Raw genomic sequence first — 19,711 nt, 5'->3', positions numbered from 1 at the left:
TTGAGGGTGATAGCTGGTAGTGAGTTTCTGTATGCTTCCCCAGGATCTGCATATCTCGGACAGTACGTTAGAAGTGAATTGTGCTCCCCGGTCAGAAATGATGTATTTTGGGACCCCCCCCATCGGGTAAAGATCTTATCTTGTTTTAAGAATTTTTAGACAAATTTTAAATGGAAAACAAGACAAAAACAGTTGATAACAATATACGTTTTTGCAGTATATTTTTTACTGATTTAAACTTAAATTATTTTTTACCCTTTAATTCAGTGAATGCCATTTATCGTTTCTTTAAAAGATGATTTTGTCCTCTTTATTGATATTAAGATAATGCAATCTTTTAAGTTGGGCACAAGCTGAATCGTCGGATAAGAGCTAAGGATTATTCGTAGCAATAATAACCCAGCGAAGTCAAATAATCGTTCTTATAATAATTAGATTAGTCGATTATCAAAATAATCGTTAGTTGCAGCCCTACTCTTTACACACTGTACTTTAGGGTCTGAATCATGAAACATGTGAATCATTGATGTGGGTACCACTGTGAATACTCGCAGCAGCTGTTTACCACTAAGGTTAGATAACAATTCAGGAGAAATATATTATCAGGCCAGTTTCACTGTGTAATTGAAGTATTTTCCCTTTGGATTAACCACCAAAACTTTACTTGCACAGAACAGAACTTGAGTTTGTCTGCAGGAGATGAATTGTAAGAGATGGAAAGAATGCAAGCAGAAATGGAGACAATGTGGAGACAAGAAGCTGAGAAATGCATTGTGCTGTCATCAGTGTGACTGGGAACATGAAAAGATGCAAATTATACGTCTTTAATAGCAGGTCACTTCCACGATATAGGATGGATTGCTTTCATACCAACTGCAAACTGCAACAGAGACCAATGAATCACACCCAAACCCCATTTTTTCAAGAGGACTGGGGTGGGGATCACTATCCCGCACCAGAGTTCAGGTAAATGTTTTCACACCAATCAAATGAACCAAACTCTGACATCAAATGGATTCATGTACACACTAAAAGCTCTGTCAAAGCATCATAGAATAACATCATACAATACTGAACTAAGCCTGACAGCACAGCACAAAACAATGACACCAAAATAATGTTAACACAACAGAAAGGAAGCCTGCTGTTGCAGAGAGAGTGACATGCAATAACATTATCAGTTGTTTCCCTGTTGGCTCAGCAGATGCTTGAACATGCAATCTGCCTGAGTTTGACTCTACCCCTCGACAAGTGCAAACAAATTTAGAAAAAAGGGTGTTATTCCCCCTTGTTCCTTATTTATCCACACATCAGCAAGAGGCAGACATGAGGAAGAAAAGAACAGTGCATTCGAACAGGAAATGGCATACTGATAGGCCACTGTGATGACACACCATCTAAAGGTCAGCAGTGATGGCTGTGCCACATCATAAATAACACTGAAGTGTATCGAAGCAAATCCTGCATCCTGCCCTCAGCTGAATGCAGGATCCATCATCCCTGCGGCACCATAATGAAGAATATTAATTTGAGGCTCTCAGATATCATACATGGGGTAAAAATAAATAAAATAAAAAATAAAAAATTATCTGATCTGTGACTTAGGCTTTGCAGTATGAATGCAACTTAATAGACCTGGCGATTTCATAAGTAATGTTAATCAAACAACAACATTGATGAGAAGGAGAGAAAACGTCTAGGTTATTGTTTTTAATGCTATAACATGCATCGGGGAAGGCATTCTTTTCCAATTCTTATTCTTTCAGGGGAAAAGACCCCGCAGAGACCACCACCTGCCAAGGCTGGGGGAGGTAATGTGAGGCGAAATATGTCACATGGGTTTTCAGGCCACATGTGGAAATGGCGCGGTGGTAGATCCTACCTGTTTCGAGGGAGGAGTTGCTAAAAACATTGCGACCGGGGGGGCAGCGGGGACTGCCCAAGGGAGACGCGGGACCGCCAGTTGGGGGACCGTACCGCGGAAACTACACACAGGAGGATTACCCACAAAGGTCCATCCTGTGGAGCATCTATTCCAGTACAGAGTAATTAGTACCTGTAGTGGGTCTGGTCAGGGAATTTCTCCACTGAATTCTCCGACCAGAGGGCTAGGGATGAAGAACATCCACGGAGCGCGAGTTTAGTGGACTGCCCTGGGCGAAAGAGCGCACGTGATCACCTCAGTGGAGGGGAAAGGCGCTATGTGACGAGAGTGCACGTCGCCTTGGCGATTTTTGTATGCTAACGTGGTGGTGCACTCTGAGCAAATCAAGACGTGCTTGCCCCGTATTAGCAGGAGAAACCTCCGCAGGGCAAGTATTACAGCCAGCAGATTACAGAGTTATAGTTATTATATAGTCGAGAGCTCAAAGGGGGTAATTTGTGCACACACAGTGTTGTAATTGCGAATAGAGATTACCAGAAAACATAAACCTAAACCTAACCATTAGTGTTTTAACATATAAATGAGACATTAAAAAAGACATCCTCACCTCCCCAATGCATATACCTTAACATTAGTGCTTTAAAATGCAGAAGAAAATTATAATCACATTCTCTGAACCAACCACCTCATTTCATGCTGCTTCTATGATAATGCCACGTGTCAGCTTGAATTCATGGCTGGACATCATCTGTGGTACTTCGACTAGGTCAAACAATCTATCAGGTGAGATACCGTGCAAACAAATTATTTTGGAATAAGTGTATATACAGTATGTAGGTGAGTCAGTAATTGTGTCATATTAGTGAGTATAGGTACAGTAAATAGTAACAAAATGTGCTAACACATCTCAGCATATTCCATACAACCGCATACTGTGGAACTGAAGCCCATTATGTTGTATTAGCATGCAAATATTCAGTAAATTGAATTGATACTATCACATACAGTGAAACTAGCTTAAGTTATCATGTTGTATTAGTGTGTTCAGGTTTACAGTAAAAACAACAAAATGACATACATTTACACGTGTTAGTACAGTCCATATTACCGCATACTGTGGAACTAGTGATGCATTGGCATGTACAGGTTTTAAATAAATGGTAAATGGTCTGCACTTATATAGCGCTTTTTCTAACCTCAGAGGTTACCAAAGCGCTTTACACTGTGTCCCAATCACTCATCCACACACGTATTCATACACCAATGGTGGCAGAGCTGCCATGCAAGGCGCTAGCCTACCATTGGGAGCAACTTGGGGTTCAGTGTCTTGCCCAAGGACACTTCGGCATGTGGAGTCATGTGGGCCGGGAATCGAACCACCAACCCTGTGATTAGCAGCTGACCCGCTCTACCACCTGAGCCACAGCTGGCCCAATTTTTATAAATAAAAATAACAAAATTACATGTGCTGCTAACACATCCCAGCACACTTCATACTACTGCAACTGAAAGCCACACAGTAAAAAAAATGATCTTTAAGCAAATGTATAAATTCAAAAACATGATGCATTAAGACTTTTGAGTTCTCTACATGACTGCCTTAAAAATTGTCCTCAGTAATATTACTTAGTTTAGTCAACATGTTCACAAAATGCAAAAATTCTTACAGAGAGGACTACTAATTTCTTGTTTCTTGTAATATGAGAACTATCATTATGTTACCATATTAATTACTTTTAAATTATTGACAATCTTTGCCTCTGAAGAGAGAGATACTGTATGTCTTGCAAGGCAAGGCAGAACTTACAATTTTTAGACAAACAATAGACCTCGACCTTTAACATACAAAGCTCAATAACAGTGACAATCAACAAACCTCATTAAGTTAAAAGATGAGCACCTAACATCACCACACAACAATTGACAAACAGTGACAACAAAACACAACAAAAACAGATTTGGTTTAATTGTGTTAAAAAATATATATGCACGTTCAATGCATGCTGGGAACTTGCATCAATATGAAATGTTGCATTCAGTCAACTCTGTTAGAGTAGTTGGGACACCATTTGGGGAATATTGTTGTTGGTGTTTTGATATATAGACGCAAAGTATTTCACATTTTGAGTTTCTGTGACTCAAAAAAAAACCATAAGCTGGATAAAATGCCATTTCATTTTTTACAGCATTGTGTAATAGCATGTATTGGTCTTCAATAAAATCAACAAAATGCCATATGCTAACACATCTCAGCACACTCCATACTACTGCACACTGTGGAACTGAAAGCCATCGTGTAGTATTAGCGTGTACAGTTTTACAGAAAAAAATGCTGCTAACAAATCCCATAGTGTCTTATTAGTAAGAAAAGGTATAGAGTAACAAAATACATAAAGAGAAAAAAGAAAAATAACAAAATGGCATGCTAACACATTTTAGCACACCCTATACATCCACACACTGTGAAACTGAAGCCCATTGTGTCACATTAGCAAACACAAGTTTACAGTAAAATTAACAATATGACATATAGTAACACATTTCAGTTCATTACAGACTACCCAACACTGTGAAACTGAACCCCATTGTGTCATATAAGCACAATGGGTTTCAGTTTAACTGTTTTACAGTAAAAATAACTAAATATGATATGCTAACACATTTCAGCACACTATATTGTCACACTCTGTGGAACTGAAGCCCATCGTGCTATATTAGCAAGTATATGGTTTACTGTTCCACATAGTAACTTGTCTCTTTATCTGTGCATTTGGGAAATTCTCCAGTGAAGATGATGCGCATGAAGGGAGGCAAGGAAACATTGGCCTGTGTCCCTGGCAGCCCCTACTGGACCACAGTGCCCTTCTTACCCTGCACATCATAACAAGACATGTCAACAATCAGCCTGTGAAGCATGAGTAGGCGAACGGAAGCTCCCCATGAGCTGTGAAAGAATTTTGGAGGATGTCTGAAGCTAGAGAAAGAACGAGCGTTGGTTACATTCAAGGGAAAAGATTTTGAGATTGAATAACAAATTATGCTCAGTACCTTTGAGGGATGATACATACATCGCCTGTCAATCAACTCAAGCATTAGCTATAAAAGATGGAAAATTTTGTTTTTTAGCATAATCTGAGGTAAAGAAGCACATTTATGATACCAATGTTGTCAGATTCTACTGCTAATTTGAAATATGTTCTTTGATTGTAATCTTGGCCGTTTTGGAGATTTTGGTCATTCTCCATTCAAGTAGATAGGAGCTTCACTGTCATGACTGGAAATAGCCTCCCGAGAGCGTTCCAGATATGTCCAACAGTGGACTGACTTGTTACCACTTTGGTTGCACTCATGTTCTCGTGCGAATCCAGTGCGAGCAGCAATCTCCTGACAGTTTAAACGGCCTGCATCGCCTGCTTGGATTGTAATGGACTCACTGTCATGATCTGTGAATCAGAGGAACTTTTGATCCTGATCCTGAACTTTTGATTCTGGTTGATAGAACACACGCTTCAGAGGAAGATATTAGATGAGTGCTCGACGGGAAGAAAATGCTGGATTTTCGTGAGGTTCGTGAATTACATCTGTTTAAACATTTAACCCACTGGGGTCTGAGGGTGTTTTGGGCCCTGGAGAAGTTTTGACATGCCTTTTTTCAGTTGCTTAAAAACACATTAATGGCTAAAGTCTGATAACACTGTATTCAGCAAAAACTGGGCAACAATAATATGTGAGCAACATGTATGTACAGGCTTGTATTTTTGAGAAAATAACGTTTATGCATGGTTTTTAAAAAAATAAAAATATAACACATACTAAACATTTGTCCACAAAACATTTGAGAACTTGATCTTATAGCCTAGAGTTTCTGCTACAAAATGATGTGAAAACCATCCTGATCACTCATTCATACAAAACAATATAGTACATTAACTTTTGTAAGACAATTTTAGTGTTGAAAGGTAATATTTCCTTCAGAAATCATTATAAGATGGTGATTTTCTAATATGGACATATTTAAAGTGCATTTTACTCATTTAACCTGAACAAATATTTGCAAGCACAAGCTTTGTTGATGATAATGATGTTGTTGATGTTGATGATAATGAGGCAGCATAAACACTAGATAACATATATTCTAAACATTCATATTATTTTTATACCATATTACATATCATATTTATATCATACAGAATACAATTTAAATACCTGCTTTAGCCAAAACAGCATTTAAATGTAACTAAAATTAGCTTATTAGGACATATTTCAAATGTCAATACTCTGAATCCTGGTTGGCTAATTTGCATTGATCGTCTCAGCACATGAATGGCGCGCTCTGCTGGTGGGTGTAATCACATTAGCTGTAATGCGCTAAGCCAGTAAAAAATGTACAGCGCTTTTTTTCATACAGATTACATTGCAGGAGAATATTTGTTTTAAATTTGAATTGTTTTATTTAAAAGTAGACATTTTAAGCTTTCTTTAGACATATGTTTCATGTTTGTGTGATAAGTATTTGCGGAGTTTCAGTAAATTTTTGTGATGTGTTTCAGAAATATGCTCGTGAACACAGAGACAGCTGAAAGCTCACCCTTTTTATTTTCTTTATTTTACAAAAGCACAAGGTTTTGTTGTTATTGTGAGTCTACACAAATAAAATAAGACCCTTTATAGTCTCTAATGATGTCTTACACTTATCTGTATGCCCCAAAATGACAGAGTATTTTAAGTTGTTTCTGCTGTAATGACGAAAATATTCAGCAGGACGCGCCGGCGCGTCCGTCGAACCCAGAGGGTTAACGATATCTGCATATTTACAGATGGTATTTAATAGAAGTTTTACTTCTATTTGCCTTTTATCATTAGATAAGTGACAGGGAACTGTTGATGAGAGACTGTTAGAATACATGCTTCAGTGGAAGATTTATGAGCATTTCACAGGATGCTGGATCTGCTGAAGTTGTGTGAGGCTGGTTTATTACATTGGTTTAAACGAGATATGGATATTATATTAGCAGACAGTATATTTGTAGACAGTATAGTTTTATTGAGATTTGCCTTTTTATAATTAGACAAGACAGTTAAAAGTTACAGGGAACTATTGAGGAAAGAGATGAGCTCAAACGCATCTGCTGCGGCTCTGATATGCAGACTATTTAAATGACACTGTTTTGCACACCGGTCTATTATTGTAGTAACATGATGGCACGTAACAACAAAACAAACTGTGACTGGTTGTTTACATGTCTCTGTCTCACATGCAAGCAGGCAGTTCTCAAACAAATGGCCAAATTGGAAAGTTTATCAGCCGATGGTGATAATTAAAAAAAAGTCAGAATATCTGCCGATTTATCGCCCTCTGCGATATATCGGTCGACCACTAATAAAAACCTCCTTTTTTACTGAAAAATAGGCCTTTCCTGTGTTCAACTTGTAAGCCAGAGCCTGTGAAACCTCTGGAGATTGTCAGAGGTGAGAAAAGGAGAGGTGAGAAAGAAAAAGAGCTATCCTACTGGTACAGATCCCTTCCAAAACCACTGTTTCAACACTCCTGGGACACTGGGAGCATTTATCCAGCAGCCCAAGGAATGGAGGAATTAGCACGTCTCCACTCAACCCTGTATAAAACAGCCTCACTTAAAATCATTTAACACTCTAGTGAGCATGATACATGGAGTTCTCCCTACTGTCATTCCACAGAAAGTGTAAAAGAGAAAGAGGAAAATACAAACAGAGAGAGCGAGAGAGAGAGAGAGGAGAAAATCCTTATTGACCTGACTTAAATGCTTTTTATTTTTTCAGCACCTGTCAGATTGTGTTGTGTTAACATTATGCAATTATGTTTTCTTTTATCTTGTAGGGTGAGACTGATGATAAATTACTTCATGTAGGCAGAGTGTGTGTAATCCTTTTATGGAAAACCTGGCTGACTCTGACTTATGAACTCAGTGTCTGTCCTTTGAATTAAGTGGATGAGATCCAGCGAAATTCAACTATTTCGGTACAACAGCAAGTGGCACAGCTCAAGGCAATTGTGCATTGGCCTCATAAGAGTCACTGATCAGTAACTGTAGCTGGACAAATAACAGGTCAGTATGGCGGCTTTCATGCAGTAATGCAACTGGATTCTGAACACGTGAATATCAATCTACTGTCAAAAAGAATACTTTCAGTATAATGGTAATTATATTTCACTTCAGTCTAATGAGACTGTATTTCATAAACTTAAGAATAAAGAAATATTTTTTCTTTTCTTTTTGTTTTACACTTGGAGACAATTAAAAATGTGATTCAATGGAGGATTGTCATTAAAATGCCATGCATGAATAATGTCTTTAAAAATAAAATTCATAAAGTTGCAATTTAAAAAATAAATTCATTAAATATAAAGTCTTTCATATAGTCTTTATGGTTGAAAACATAATTATGACATCATCTAGTGGCTTTTGCATTTGAAAAGAGAAATAGAATTATGATACAAACAATAGTCAATAATATGAAATATATTTACTAATATTAAATAATATAAAAATTTATAAAAATTAAATATATCTTATCTCCATGGGAGTGGTGGTGGCGTAGTGGGTTAAAGCACATAACTGTTAATCAGAAGGTCGCTGGTTCGATCCCCATAGCCACCACCATTGTGTCCTTGAGCAAGGCACTTAACTCCAGGTTGCTCCAGGGGGATTGCTCCTGTACGTGCACTGTAAGTCGCTTTGGATAAAAGCGTCTGCCAAATGCATAAATGTACATGTATATGGTATATTTATATGTTTATAAAAAAATAAAAAAACATTTACCAAGAAGCACTCTCTATGAGCCAGGAGTGAGGTATGGCCATGTAATGGCTCAAGTAATAAACAAATAAGTGAATAAGTAAACAAAAATTTATAAACTGTGTCCAGATGGCCTTTATTGTCTGATAAATATGTCAATGCATGGTGAGTCTATTTTTCTCAATTTGAAAGTAGTGCAATGAATTGCATATACGGGTATACTGTATATATTGTTGTTGGGTGGGGAAAGCATTTTCCAGTTTAAGCCAAGTACACGCTACCAAACTGAAGCTTGTCACCCTACACACATTTAAAGTCTCTTAATTTCCTGTCTTCTGTTGTGTTGCGCTGAATGCGCACTTCACACGACTAATCGCAACTAGGTGCTTCAAATACAAGATCGTTCTTCTTCCCAGCTGTAGTTACAATCAGGAAATTTGTTCTCACACAAACTCACACACAAAACAATGGGAGAGATTATTTTTGACAACATGTGGCCTTTGGTTGTTTTTACACTGTGTAGCATGTGAAAAGAAAAAGAAAAAGAGCTGAAAATATCCCAATGCATAGCTCTTCTCTTTCTATTTCATTGACTGTAGGTCACTGCTGACTGTTGGTCACTCTCGCTCAACGGGATGCGCAAACCTGATGACTAGTAGGCCAGAGTTCAAACCAGATTTGTTATACATTTTAAGATGAAAGGTCAAACAATCTAGTGGCTTTTGTAAACATGCCTTGCTGACCCAAAAACCGCAGGAAAAAATAAAATTGGTCACAATATGCAGTTAGTGCTTTCAAAGTTGAAAGGTGTCTTTCTCTCCTAATGGCAGTTGAACAGGTTGAGCAGGGTGCATGTACTAGCTGTTTAAATACATAGAAATACCAGAAGATGCACTCATTTAGCAAACAAGCTAAATAGCATGTTCTGGAAAATAAAAGCAAAACATTGGCCTAGAGCTCATTCTGTTTGAGTAGCACTGAGCTGAGGACATTTCATGTTACTGCTTGCGTAATGAAAAAGCTGTGTGCATAATGTCACAGTTGTGTGAAAATGTGCAAATGGTGTGTTCCACACTGCTCAGGTTGACAGCACATATAACTAGCTGCACATTTTATATTTTAAATGAGACCCTCTTAACACACTTTGACAACAGATCTTTCATAAATGTTAGCATAAATATTTTGGGTATTTTAGTCAGAAGGAGAGATTGGTCTTATATGGGATGGGCAACAAATACATAGGATCTCCTATATCTCCAATTGCTTAATAATAGCCTAAGCTTATGGTGTCATATTAATGTATTCACATTAGGACTGGGAAATTTAACACGTTAATTTCTGTGATTAATATTTTTTGTTCAACACGTTAAAACAATTAACGCAAATAATGCAGCATCCTTTTTTTTTTTTTAGTTCCTGGGCCTTCACACAATAGGACAAAGGTGTCTTGAGTTGTTCCTCACAGACTGCTTGTCCTTACAGGCTCCAATTAGGGTGGGAACAGGGTTAGGGCATCTGCTGCCTGCCAGGAAAAAACCCAGGCACTTTTGTACAATGGAAGAAACTTCACAAATGTTTTTCCCCACTTTCAGTGGCTAACACTAGCATATATACATTTTCAGGAGTTAGTTGCTTGACACAACTGCACATCCTCGCACAGAAACTGATAGTGTGAAGCAGTGTACGCCTATTTATTGCGCATGATACATGCCCCATGCATAATAAACACAAGTTGATTTTGTGTATGGAGAATGAAGAATATACACGCAAACAGGCGAGTGATACGGGCACGCTGCTGTATCTCTTCACATTGCATGAAAACGCTCACTGACTTAACCTGTTTCAAAAGCTAAACCACCCAAGAGAGACCCAGTGTGTATGTGGTAGAGACTGTTACAAGCTACAGCCAGGTATGCTTATAAAGACTGAATGGCAGCCCGAGAAAATAATAGTTTTTAGATTTTCTTCAGCAAATTAAACTTCAGAATTCAAAGTTTTATATCTGTATGTATAGTGTGTAATAATGCATTGAAAATGTACACTTAAGTTTCTCTTGCCAATAAAGTCAGAAAAGTTGTTAGAAAATTTTGCCCAAATTGTAATTGCAAAATGTCCACTGATTTTATGGCATGTAAACATATCCTTGTACCTTTAAAAATGTGTCTAATTAACTCTCTGCAGAAAAATAAAAATAAAAAACCTGAACATTTTAAAATGTACATATTTAAATAATTAAAATGAATGATGACGAACCAATTTCTTGTAAGTTTTTTAGTATAAAGTAAATATATGTATGATGATTATTTGTTTTTATGTATCATGTACCATTATTTAATTGTGATTAATCGCAATTAATCACAGAAATATTTGTGATTAATTAGTTTAAATTTTGCAATTGATTCACAGCCCTAATTTACAAACTTTGCATGATGCTTACATTGCAAAGTCATTATGCATAGACATTTCTTTACCATCATTACTGATGTACAGGGTTGTATGTGTGTGCATTACATTTCAATTTTACTTGGGTCAATGAAAATCTTTGATGACTTTTATCTTCTTAACTTTAGTTTTGGTTGAAGTTCAATTAATGAGGTATTTTTGTTCAATGCATACAAACATCAGTTTGAAATCAAACAATAATTGGCAGACCCCCTGCAATACTACAGCAGGCCTCCTGTTGAAGTCCGGTGTTGTAGGGTTATGTGAATAGTCTAGCTGGTAGCTGGAGTAGCACTGCAGAGTTTTATTAAAGGGATAAATCATTCCAAAATGAAACTTTTGTCATCTTTTATTCATCCTGAGTAAATGGTGAATAAATGATTATGCTTTTTTTTCTTTTTTCTTTTTTTTTTTTGGTGAACTGTCTCTTTAAGATTATTTATTTAGCATTTATCTATGATTGCTTGGTGAATTTTATGCCTCTGTTTAGTGACCAAAGTTTAAATCTTGGAGATAAAAAGGCAGGAATGTGCAGAAGAAAATCAATCTGTAACATATTTAGCATGTATTTAACTGTTGAATGCATCTGTGTTTTGCCAGTCGTTATTACATACCTCGGGTCATTAGTGACCCAGAACGTATATCTATCACAAATAGATCTACAAAAGGCCAAGATAGTGTAACATTTTCAAAGCAATTTCAAGACAATTCCATCTTGATGTTTTATATTTCACTTAATTAAAGAGATGATGCAACAAATTATAGAACTTGATTCATTATTTTAAAGCTGAATGTTTTGAAATTGTTGTGCAAGACACCAACATGATACAGTACTCAGCCATTTGTATGAATATAGCATTCATGTGTTATGTTATAAAAAATCAAAAGATACGTTGTGATAGTAAACTTGTATAGATTTGAAATAATCATAAAAACATGATTTAAGGAAATGCAAATATACTGTATATTGTGACATTACATTTCTTGGGTCACTTACGACCCTATTCACTTTTGGCAACCAAGCAATTCGGAAAAAAAAAACTGTTTGCAATTTTGGCATCATACTATTGTTACACTACTCATAAGAGAATAGTTGAGGAATACTAAACAGGTGGGGCAGAACTTCTAAAAATGGATGAGGTAGAGGGGTGCAACTGTGTCACAAAACACCCGACTGGTATGCATTTAAGGGTTAATAATTCATTAATGGTTAATGAAAGGTGTGAAATGTGACCTTAGCCCAAAGCTCAGCCCCTGATCTATCCAATACAGACTCTTTGGCCTTGCTAGTTACTCTACAGATAGACATCTCAGTGCTCTCCTTTCAACGGGTCACATTCATAACTAACTGCAAACTTTGAAGATGGATTACTGCAAAGTTTTGATAGGACACATTAACCCAAACAACAGACCGGGGCAGATAATGTGCCAAGCAGGCTAATTATTTCTCATGGCCTTGAACATCTCTGCTCTGATTATCACAGTGAGTTGGCCTACTACAGGAAGCTATTTACCACTGTAGCTAGATAACAACTCATGAGAGGAAGGAAAAACTTAACTTTTTTTAATATTTTACTCATGTTCCGGTCTAGCTAATCCCTCAGCCTGGCAAAGCTGCTGTTTACCTGGTTGGTCAGATAGTCTCCCAGGCTGACCAGATGAAAAGTGCCCAAAATCCCTCTAAATTAATTAAAATACCAGTTGGGAGACCAGTTTAAAACTTTAAAATTGCTTTCAGCTGTTTTTAGCAGGGTAATGTAAAAGCACTCCACTCAAGCACACATACACACACTAACCTGGTTGATGATATAGATGCCGTAGCCAATCTTCTGTCTGCGCAGGATAGGGTGCAGGTAGTGTAGCCAGTACTTCAGGTGGTTGTCCCTGTGCCTGAATGGGATGATGATGGCCACTTTTTGCTTAGGCCGACAGTCTGGTGGCGTGTATTTGCCTCCCTCTGTCACATTAGGGTTCTCTCTCTGCACCCGCTCCAAGGTTATCAGAGAGCTGAATTCGATGAGGAGACGCCCAACTGCAGAGCAGAAAGATAGGATCAGTGAGCAACATGATCACATGGGAAGTCGGCATGCTGTTTCCGAAAGTTCCAGTACCCTAGGATCGGCAACAGTATGCCGACTCACTGACATGCCCTATCTCCCATCTGACATATTTGGAATGGCTCAACAACAATTAATTTCCCCAGTGGCACGGCTGGTAGTGCATTGCGTCAATTCCCATTCAAACGAGGAAGTGATCACGTTTGTATAAACAATCACGAGCATGATAAGGAGGTTGCATTTTTATCCCTAACTTTGCATTTTGTCTCTACTAATGGTTAGGGTTAGATTTTGACTTTGGTTGGGGAGTAGATTCAATAAAATAAGCATTTCTCACTGTTTTACACCCCGTTCAGCTGAAAAGTATTATTTTTTACAACTGACTTCTCCTGGATATAAAAGGATGTCAACTTGTTTATATGCTCTGAATCTCTTAACACTTTAAGGCAGTCTTTTCAAATTCAGTCAACGTATACTGATTTCGGCTAAAAAAAATATCAGCACACATTATATGTGAGATCAGGCTGCAGGGAAACCATATGAGAATATTTCAGCACCACAGCATTGGGAAAGCTACTTTGAAATTGTAGATTTACAAGCCATAAGTTGAATGTTCCATACTCATTATGTTTCCATAATGAATGCTTCATGAGTACTGTGCTGTTCATGTGCAATAAATGTACAAACAACATAGTCATCACTAGCTCTCTGGCCAGCAGATGGAGTGTTACAACATTTCTAGGAGTCCTTCTTTCTCATTGATCCACAGATCTTAAGTTGCGACAACCAATCAATAAAAGAGAGTAAGAATAAAAAACATCTCACACATCTAAAAGCAGTTAAGGTACTAAATAATAATAGTATTAAGTAATATTGAGTATAATAATATTGAATAAACATGTCTAGATTAGACACGTCAGAGATAAAAGGTTTAAAATATTTGCTACTGTAATCTCTGTAACTCAGCAAATGATCTTAAGCATAAAAATACATTCTTTAAGAAGTTGATCTCAGCTTCAGGACCCAGATTTAAAATTGGACATAAAGTAGTGACTCAACAAAATATTAAAATTATTAATCGTATTTAAAATCCTTAAAAATAATTATTGGGCATTGGCCCAACAATATACCGTTTCTTTTGGTAAATGTTTCTTGAATTTCTATGGTTTTCTTCCCCCAGGGCTTTATTCATACATACCACAAATCAAACTGTGGTCAGCACAAATTGTATTTATCCTGCCTCTTAATTAATGTAGTCTGCAACATATTTTCTTTTCTCTTGTATAGATTCTCATGGTTTTCAAGGAAAAGAGCATGTCATACAATCTGTCAATGTTGGCATCTGCTTGTGGCTAGTTCTATTAATTGCATCAAAATACCAAATATTTGAATTGGTTGCAATCAACAAAAAGATGAAGAAAGTATTTGTCCTGCCTTTAAAAGATTAACCTTTTAATTTTGCTATCTATTTATGATCATATTTTTCATTATTTGCATAAAGCATTGTTTTATCCCTTCTAAATATGTTTAGAACACACCTACGCCCAATTTTAAGGTCATATCCCACCAGTTAAGAGCCACTGTGTTCAAGTGTACAAAAAAAATTCTAAAGCATAAGGGGTTTAAAACAAATAAAGATCATAGACATCTGCTGGAAAGCATCAAGGATCTCTGGATAATCTGACCCTTTAACACTTGGACAGCTTATTGATATCGATCTTATTGAGAGCCTGACCCTGGCAGCCGCAACTTACCGTCACATCTCTTTAGATCTGAATAACAGCTTGTCATAAACATCTCATGGGGGCTACACACGCACTCTATTTTGGTAGGCAGAGGACAGGTCTGGTTAAATATACATTTGTAGTTGATTGTGTGCAAGGCCCATTGCAGCACTTGCTCTTGTTTTCCTATCTCCCACATCATTAAAATAACCAGTAGCAGGTCAGCAGGGTAAGGATGCAGAGAGCTGTTTGTGGAAGTAATTGAGACATTCTAATGTCCTGAGATAAAGGTACTTCTCCTTAGAAGACTTTCTGAAAAAATACATTGTTTATATGTTCTCAGTACTCTGTGTGAATGTACAACAAAGAATGCATATAGTATTTCAACAAAGCATGGAAGTTATGGTTAGGTTTAGGGGTAGGGTTTGGTGTAGGGTGTTTGTGGGACTCCTTACACAATACACATGCTACAGTGATGTCCATATACTGTATGTAATTAATTGCTATTTACACTTAGCAACAAAAGACTCTGTCTTCTATATTTCTTTTATACTTATACATTGAACATTAATAATGAGAACCTATAAAGGATGTATTTTGCACCTTACTAGCTACTGGTATCTTTTGTTTTTAGCCAATAAGATGATTGTTCGGAAAAAAAAATATGTAAAGAATCTATTAGGCAAGGGTAAGAAATCAGTGAACAAAGATCTAATAAATACCTTACAATTCCAAACAAATCCGTAACTAGTCCCTTACAAGTCTATGTATAAGTATTTACTGTCTAATGTCTGATACCTCCAAAAAAGTGTTACCTTTGAATATTTTTTTTTCACATTGCGGTAATTAGAATATTATACTGAATTATAATTACAGGTTTTTCATTATAATGAAAATAACTGTAAAAATGTTTTACAGTTAAACTGCAGTAAAATTGTTGGATTGCCTTTACCGGTAAATCTATCACATCTGATATTCTTGCAATGGTTTCTGTCTGTTTCTGTTTTGTGACCATTCACATATCATTGTGACAGTGGAGACTGCCGCGCAAGTTGGAGGTGAGTGGCTTTAAATTCATTCTTCACTTTGCTGGCTTTTTTGCCATCTCCATTTCTTCGTGGTCCAGTGTCATGACCATTTTCCTTTGCCTACTCACCATTATGACTTCAGATTTGAGTCGTGGAGCATCATGCACTATTTTATTTCCTCTACAGGCTGCTATAACATAAAAAAAAAAATTATATCCTCTGACAAAATGGAATAATTTCACAATCTTTCCAATTTGATGACTCCAGAATAACTGAATACCCTTCATTTTACATCAGCACATCCTGATCTTGTACGTGCTCAAACCATTAATCTTACAACTGAACTTTTCAGACAATGTTACAACTTCTCACTCAGGGAAATAGCCCGTGAAAAATGTACCGGTATTTTAGAACAGGATGTGTTCACACATGTCATCTAAATTGACAGTTGCATGTAACTTATTAGAAAAGGCTGTATGTGGAAAAGTGATTATTGTTTTTTACAGTCACACAATAAAAAAATCTTAAATAAAAAAAAAAGATTTTTAATTAATTTCTTATTAGTTTCTTTTGATTTTGTAGTAAAATAGGATCATGATAGTTTGTAACTATCCCATGCTGTGCTCACTCTGATTGTTTCTGTAAATAAGCTGTAACTGTCCGGTCCTCATGGACACAAAGAGATTGAACAGTGGAAAAAAGAGAGTTATATTCTTCTATGAGATGCAGCAGCCACCAACCTCATTACATCCCTTTCCTCCTCCTTTCAATAAATCCAGTGTGTGGCTTCTCTGCATGCCATACTGCCTATCTCTCCAAAGGTCCCTTTGAAGTGATCACTACTTCTAATTAGCAGCATTATATGAGTAAGGCAAGCAGTCATGTGATAGTGTGGAAGGGAGTGAAAGCATTCTAGAATGATGAATACCTTTCTCCGGGTTGCGCTCTGAACACCTGCCACAGTGGCTTGGTGCTCCAGTACAAAGTGTTCTCTCCACTCAGATTGCAAATGACTGGGGCCTTTGATGAGAGGGGAGGAGGTAAACAAACAAGGTCCATCTGTAACCTAGTCATAACATTGGGATGCAGATACAGCTTTACTTGACAAGTACTGATGTTTTATAGTGAAGTCTAGTGTCTGCCTCAAACAGCATACTCATGGATTGTTCATAAACCATCTAATGTGTATTTCACACAAAAATGACAAGACCTGGTTGAAATCGTCATATTGTCTGACCTTAAATCTGAATATGGACTTAATGACCCAGTTTCCACCTGGTATTAAGATATATTTTAGATCTCATGTGATCAATGCTAAATACAAGTGTAAAAGAGATTTAAAACAATTTGTGATCAGGTCACAATAACCACATACGAAGGTAGGCAAAAACGCATGTGACCACAACGCATTTTAGGTGTAAACGCTAATCCGTCCAAATGGGTCCTTGACAGCAGTGAAGTACCACCCCTCACCTGTCAGTCAACCTCTGTGTTACAACAAGAGTTTAAACTTTGCCTGGTCTGGAGTGCAAAAATGACAGATACACACACAAGAACTTCACATATCCTCTTCAGTTTGTCTGAAAACATGCAGGGACACCGATGAGAAGCACAAACACCTAAAGCTCGTTTAATACAGGAATTCCACTAAAACAACTGAGAATTCTGCTCGAAATGTTGTGTTTCAGTTTAGATAAGATTTTTGATGCATCTGGGAGAAAAAGAACGCCTTTTTCGCACTTTGTCTTTTATGACTTTGTTGCGCTTTAATGTCATGCTGTAACACACTTATTAATGTATGTTGTATTGAAATCAGAGACCCTCTTGTCAAAATTTGAAATCAAGAGGTCACAGGAGATGAATTTTAGTGACCAGGTGTAAAAAGTGATGTGTCTCACATGACCACATGTGATAGGGTTACCCGAGACACATCTGTGGCAGGGTGGAGGGCTAATCAAGCCTCCGAGAAGGATAAAGGCCGACTGCGGAGGATGGTGCAGGAGACAGAGATCGTTTACGGACATGTGCGTCGTGTGTGTGTGTGTGTTTGTCTTTTGTTTAAGTACATCATTAAAACTATTATTTATATTGCCAAGCAGGTTCTCGCCTCCTCCTTTCCATCGATCACGTTACAACATCTTAAAACCAGGTGTAAATGGGGTGATAGTGAACTGAGGTTTGTCTCTTTACAGGCCTAGTCTGACAAAGTGGGTGGTTCTTAGTCAAAATAAGCTGAAATTAAGACTTCCTGCCGATAGTCAAAAGTCTGGTTACATGAGACAAATTCCTAGTGGACACTACATGACTCATGTCGGCGAATGGTCTGCGACGTGATGTCTTAGATCTTATGACGAATGGTCTTATTCTGTGCACACTCCTGCGACATAATGAGACTAGTTCCAGACACTATTACAGTTTTGAAAAAAGCTTGAAATCTAGACAGCTTGTCGTCAGGTGTTAACACGGTCCCGACGAGTGAGAGACCGTTATGAGCCAAAACCAATTAAATATGGTGAGAGCACAAGAGAAGGGCAAGGTATTAGGAAGCAGAAGAAAGAAAATAAAATTAAATAAAGTTTCCTTTGCAAATGGTGCCAATAAGTGTAAAAACGAGTGAGAATTGTTCTTTCATGTTTATTGACATGTATGGCAGGGCAGAGGGCGGGGCCGGGTCGTGATCCTACACACCCGGTCCCGTATTAGGCTAATTATGCCTCCGAGAGGTTTAAAGGCTGACTGCAGAGGGCCGTGCGGGAGAGAGAGATCGTTAGCGGACATGTCCGTCATGTGTGTGTTTGTGTCTTCTTTTAAGTTTCTCATTTAACTATTATTTATATTGAAAAGCCGGTTCTTGCCTCCTCCTTGCCCATCCTTTAACAGTGTTACATTGGTGTCAAAGCCCGGGAAGGAGGAGGGATACGCTGTAGTAGAGTTCTCGCCACTACCGTCCACCCCAACGGAGCAGCCACGGCCATCTGCCGGGGGACGAGGCGCCCAGCCGCCTGAAAGAAGACGATGGCCGGCGACCACGAGGGGAGAAGGGGCTCCTAGCCGACCGCCTGGAATGGTCAGGGCCGCTGCCAGGGGCGCAGGAGTCGCCTACCGCGAGCGGGGAGGGGCTCACTGGCGACCACCTGGAGCGAGAACCGCTGCCAGGGGCGGGGGAGACCCCTTCTGTTCCCCGAGAACGTGGCGGGGTGTTCCGTCCGCCAGGGGCTGGTAGGACTGCCTCTGATCTGCCCAGAGAGGCGTGGCTGTCGTCCGATAGAGGGTGGAGGAGTGGCCGAGGAATGAGCTGCGGCGTATCGGAGAACTGGCGAGTAAGAGTTTTTTTTTTATCTCTCTCTCCTCTCTCTCTCTCACTGTCGCTCTGCATTGGCCTTTTCCCTCTTTTAAATTTTACAGTTGTTTGGGGGGTACTACACTGTTACAGGAAGTACCCCCCATTTTAATTATTTCTGTTTCCCTCCCCTTGTCCCCTCCCTCGTCCAGGTAGGTGGGGATGACCTGCTGGCAGATAGCGCAGAAGGCGCGCCCTCCCCCAGGGAAAGAGGGTAGGATGTACGTCAGCCAGCCTGAGAGAACGAGGGAGGAATGTGGCAGGGCGGAGGGCGGGGCCGGGTCGTGATCCTACACACCCGGTCCCGTATTAGGCTAATTATGCTTCTGTGAGGTTTAAAGGCTGACTGCAGAGGGCCGTGCGGGAGAGAGAGATCGTTAGCGGACATGTCCGTCACGTGTGTGTTTGTGTCTTCTTTTAAGTTTCTCATTAAACTATTATTTATATTGAAAAGCCGGT

General features: G+C 38.4%; 1 protein-coding gene across 2 annotated transcripts in view; it reads right to left on the bottom strand.

Annotated features, from left to right (window-relative positions):
• LOC127645141 (beta-1,4-galactosyltransferase 2-like) overlaps nt 1–19,711 on the bottom strand; it is a 180,111-nt gene that overhangs the window by 78,619 nt on the left and 81,781 nt on the right. For both annotated transcript variants that reach the window (XM_052128669.1, XM_052128668.1), the window contains one exon: nt 12,900–13,135. In XM_052128669.1, coding sequence (XP_051984629.1) covers nt 12,900–13,135 — 236 coding nt within the window. The remainder of the gene's footprint in view (nt 1–12,899; nt 13,136–19,711) is intronic.

This window comes from Xyrauchen texanus, chromosome 6 (assembly GCF_025860055.1).
Source record: "Xyrauchen texanus isolate HMW12.3.18 chromosome 6, RBS_HiC_50CHRs, whole genome shotgun sequence".
Lineage (NCBI taxonomy): Eukaryota > Metazoa > Chordata > Actinopteri > Cypriniformes > Catostomidae > Xyrauchen > Xyrauchen texanus.
This window is presented reverse-complemented; position numbering and strand designations above follow the sequence as displayed.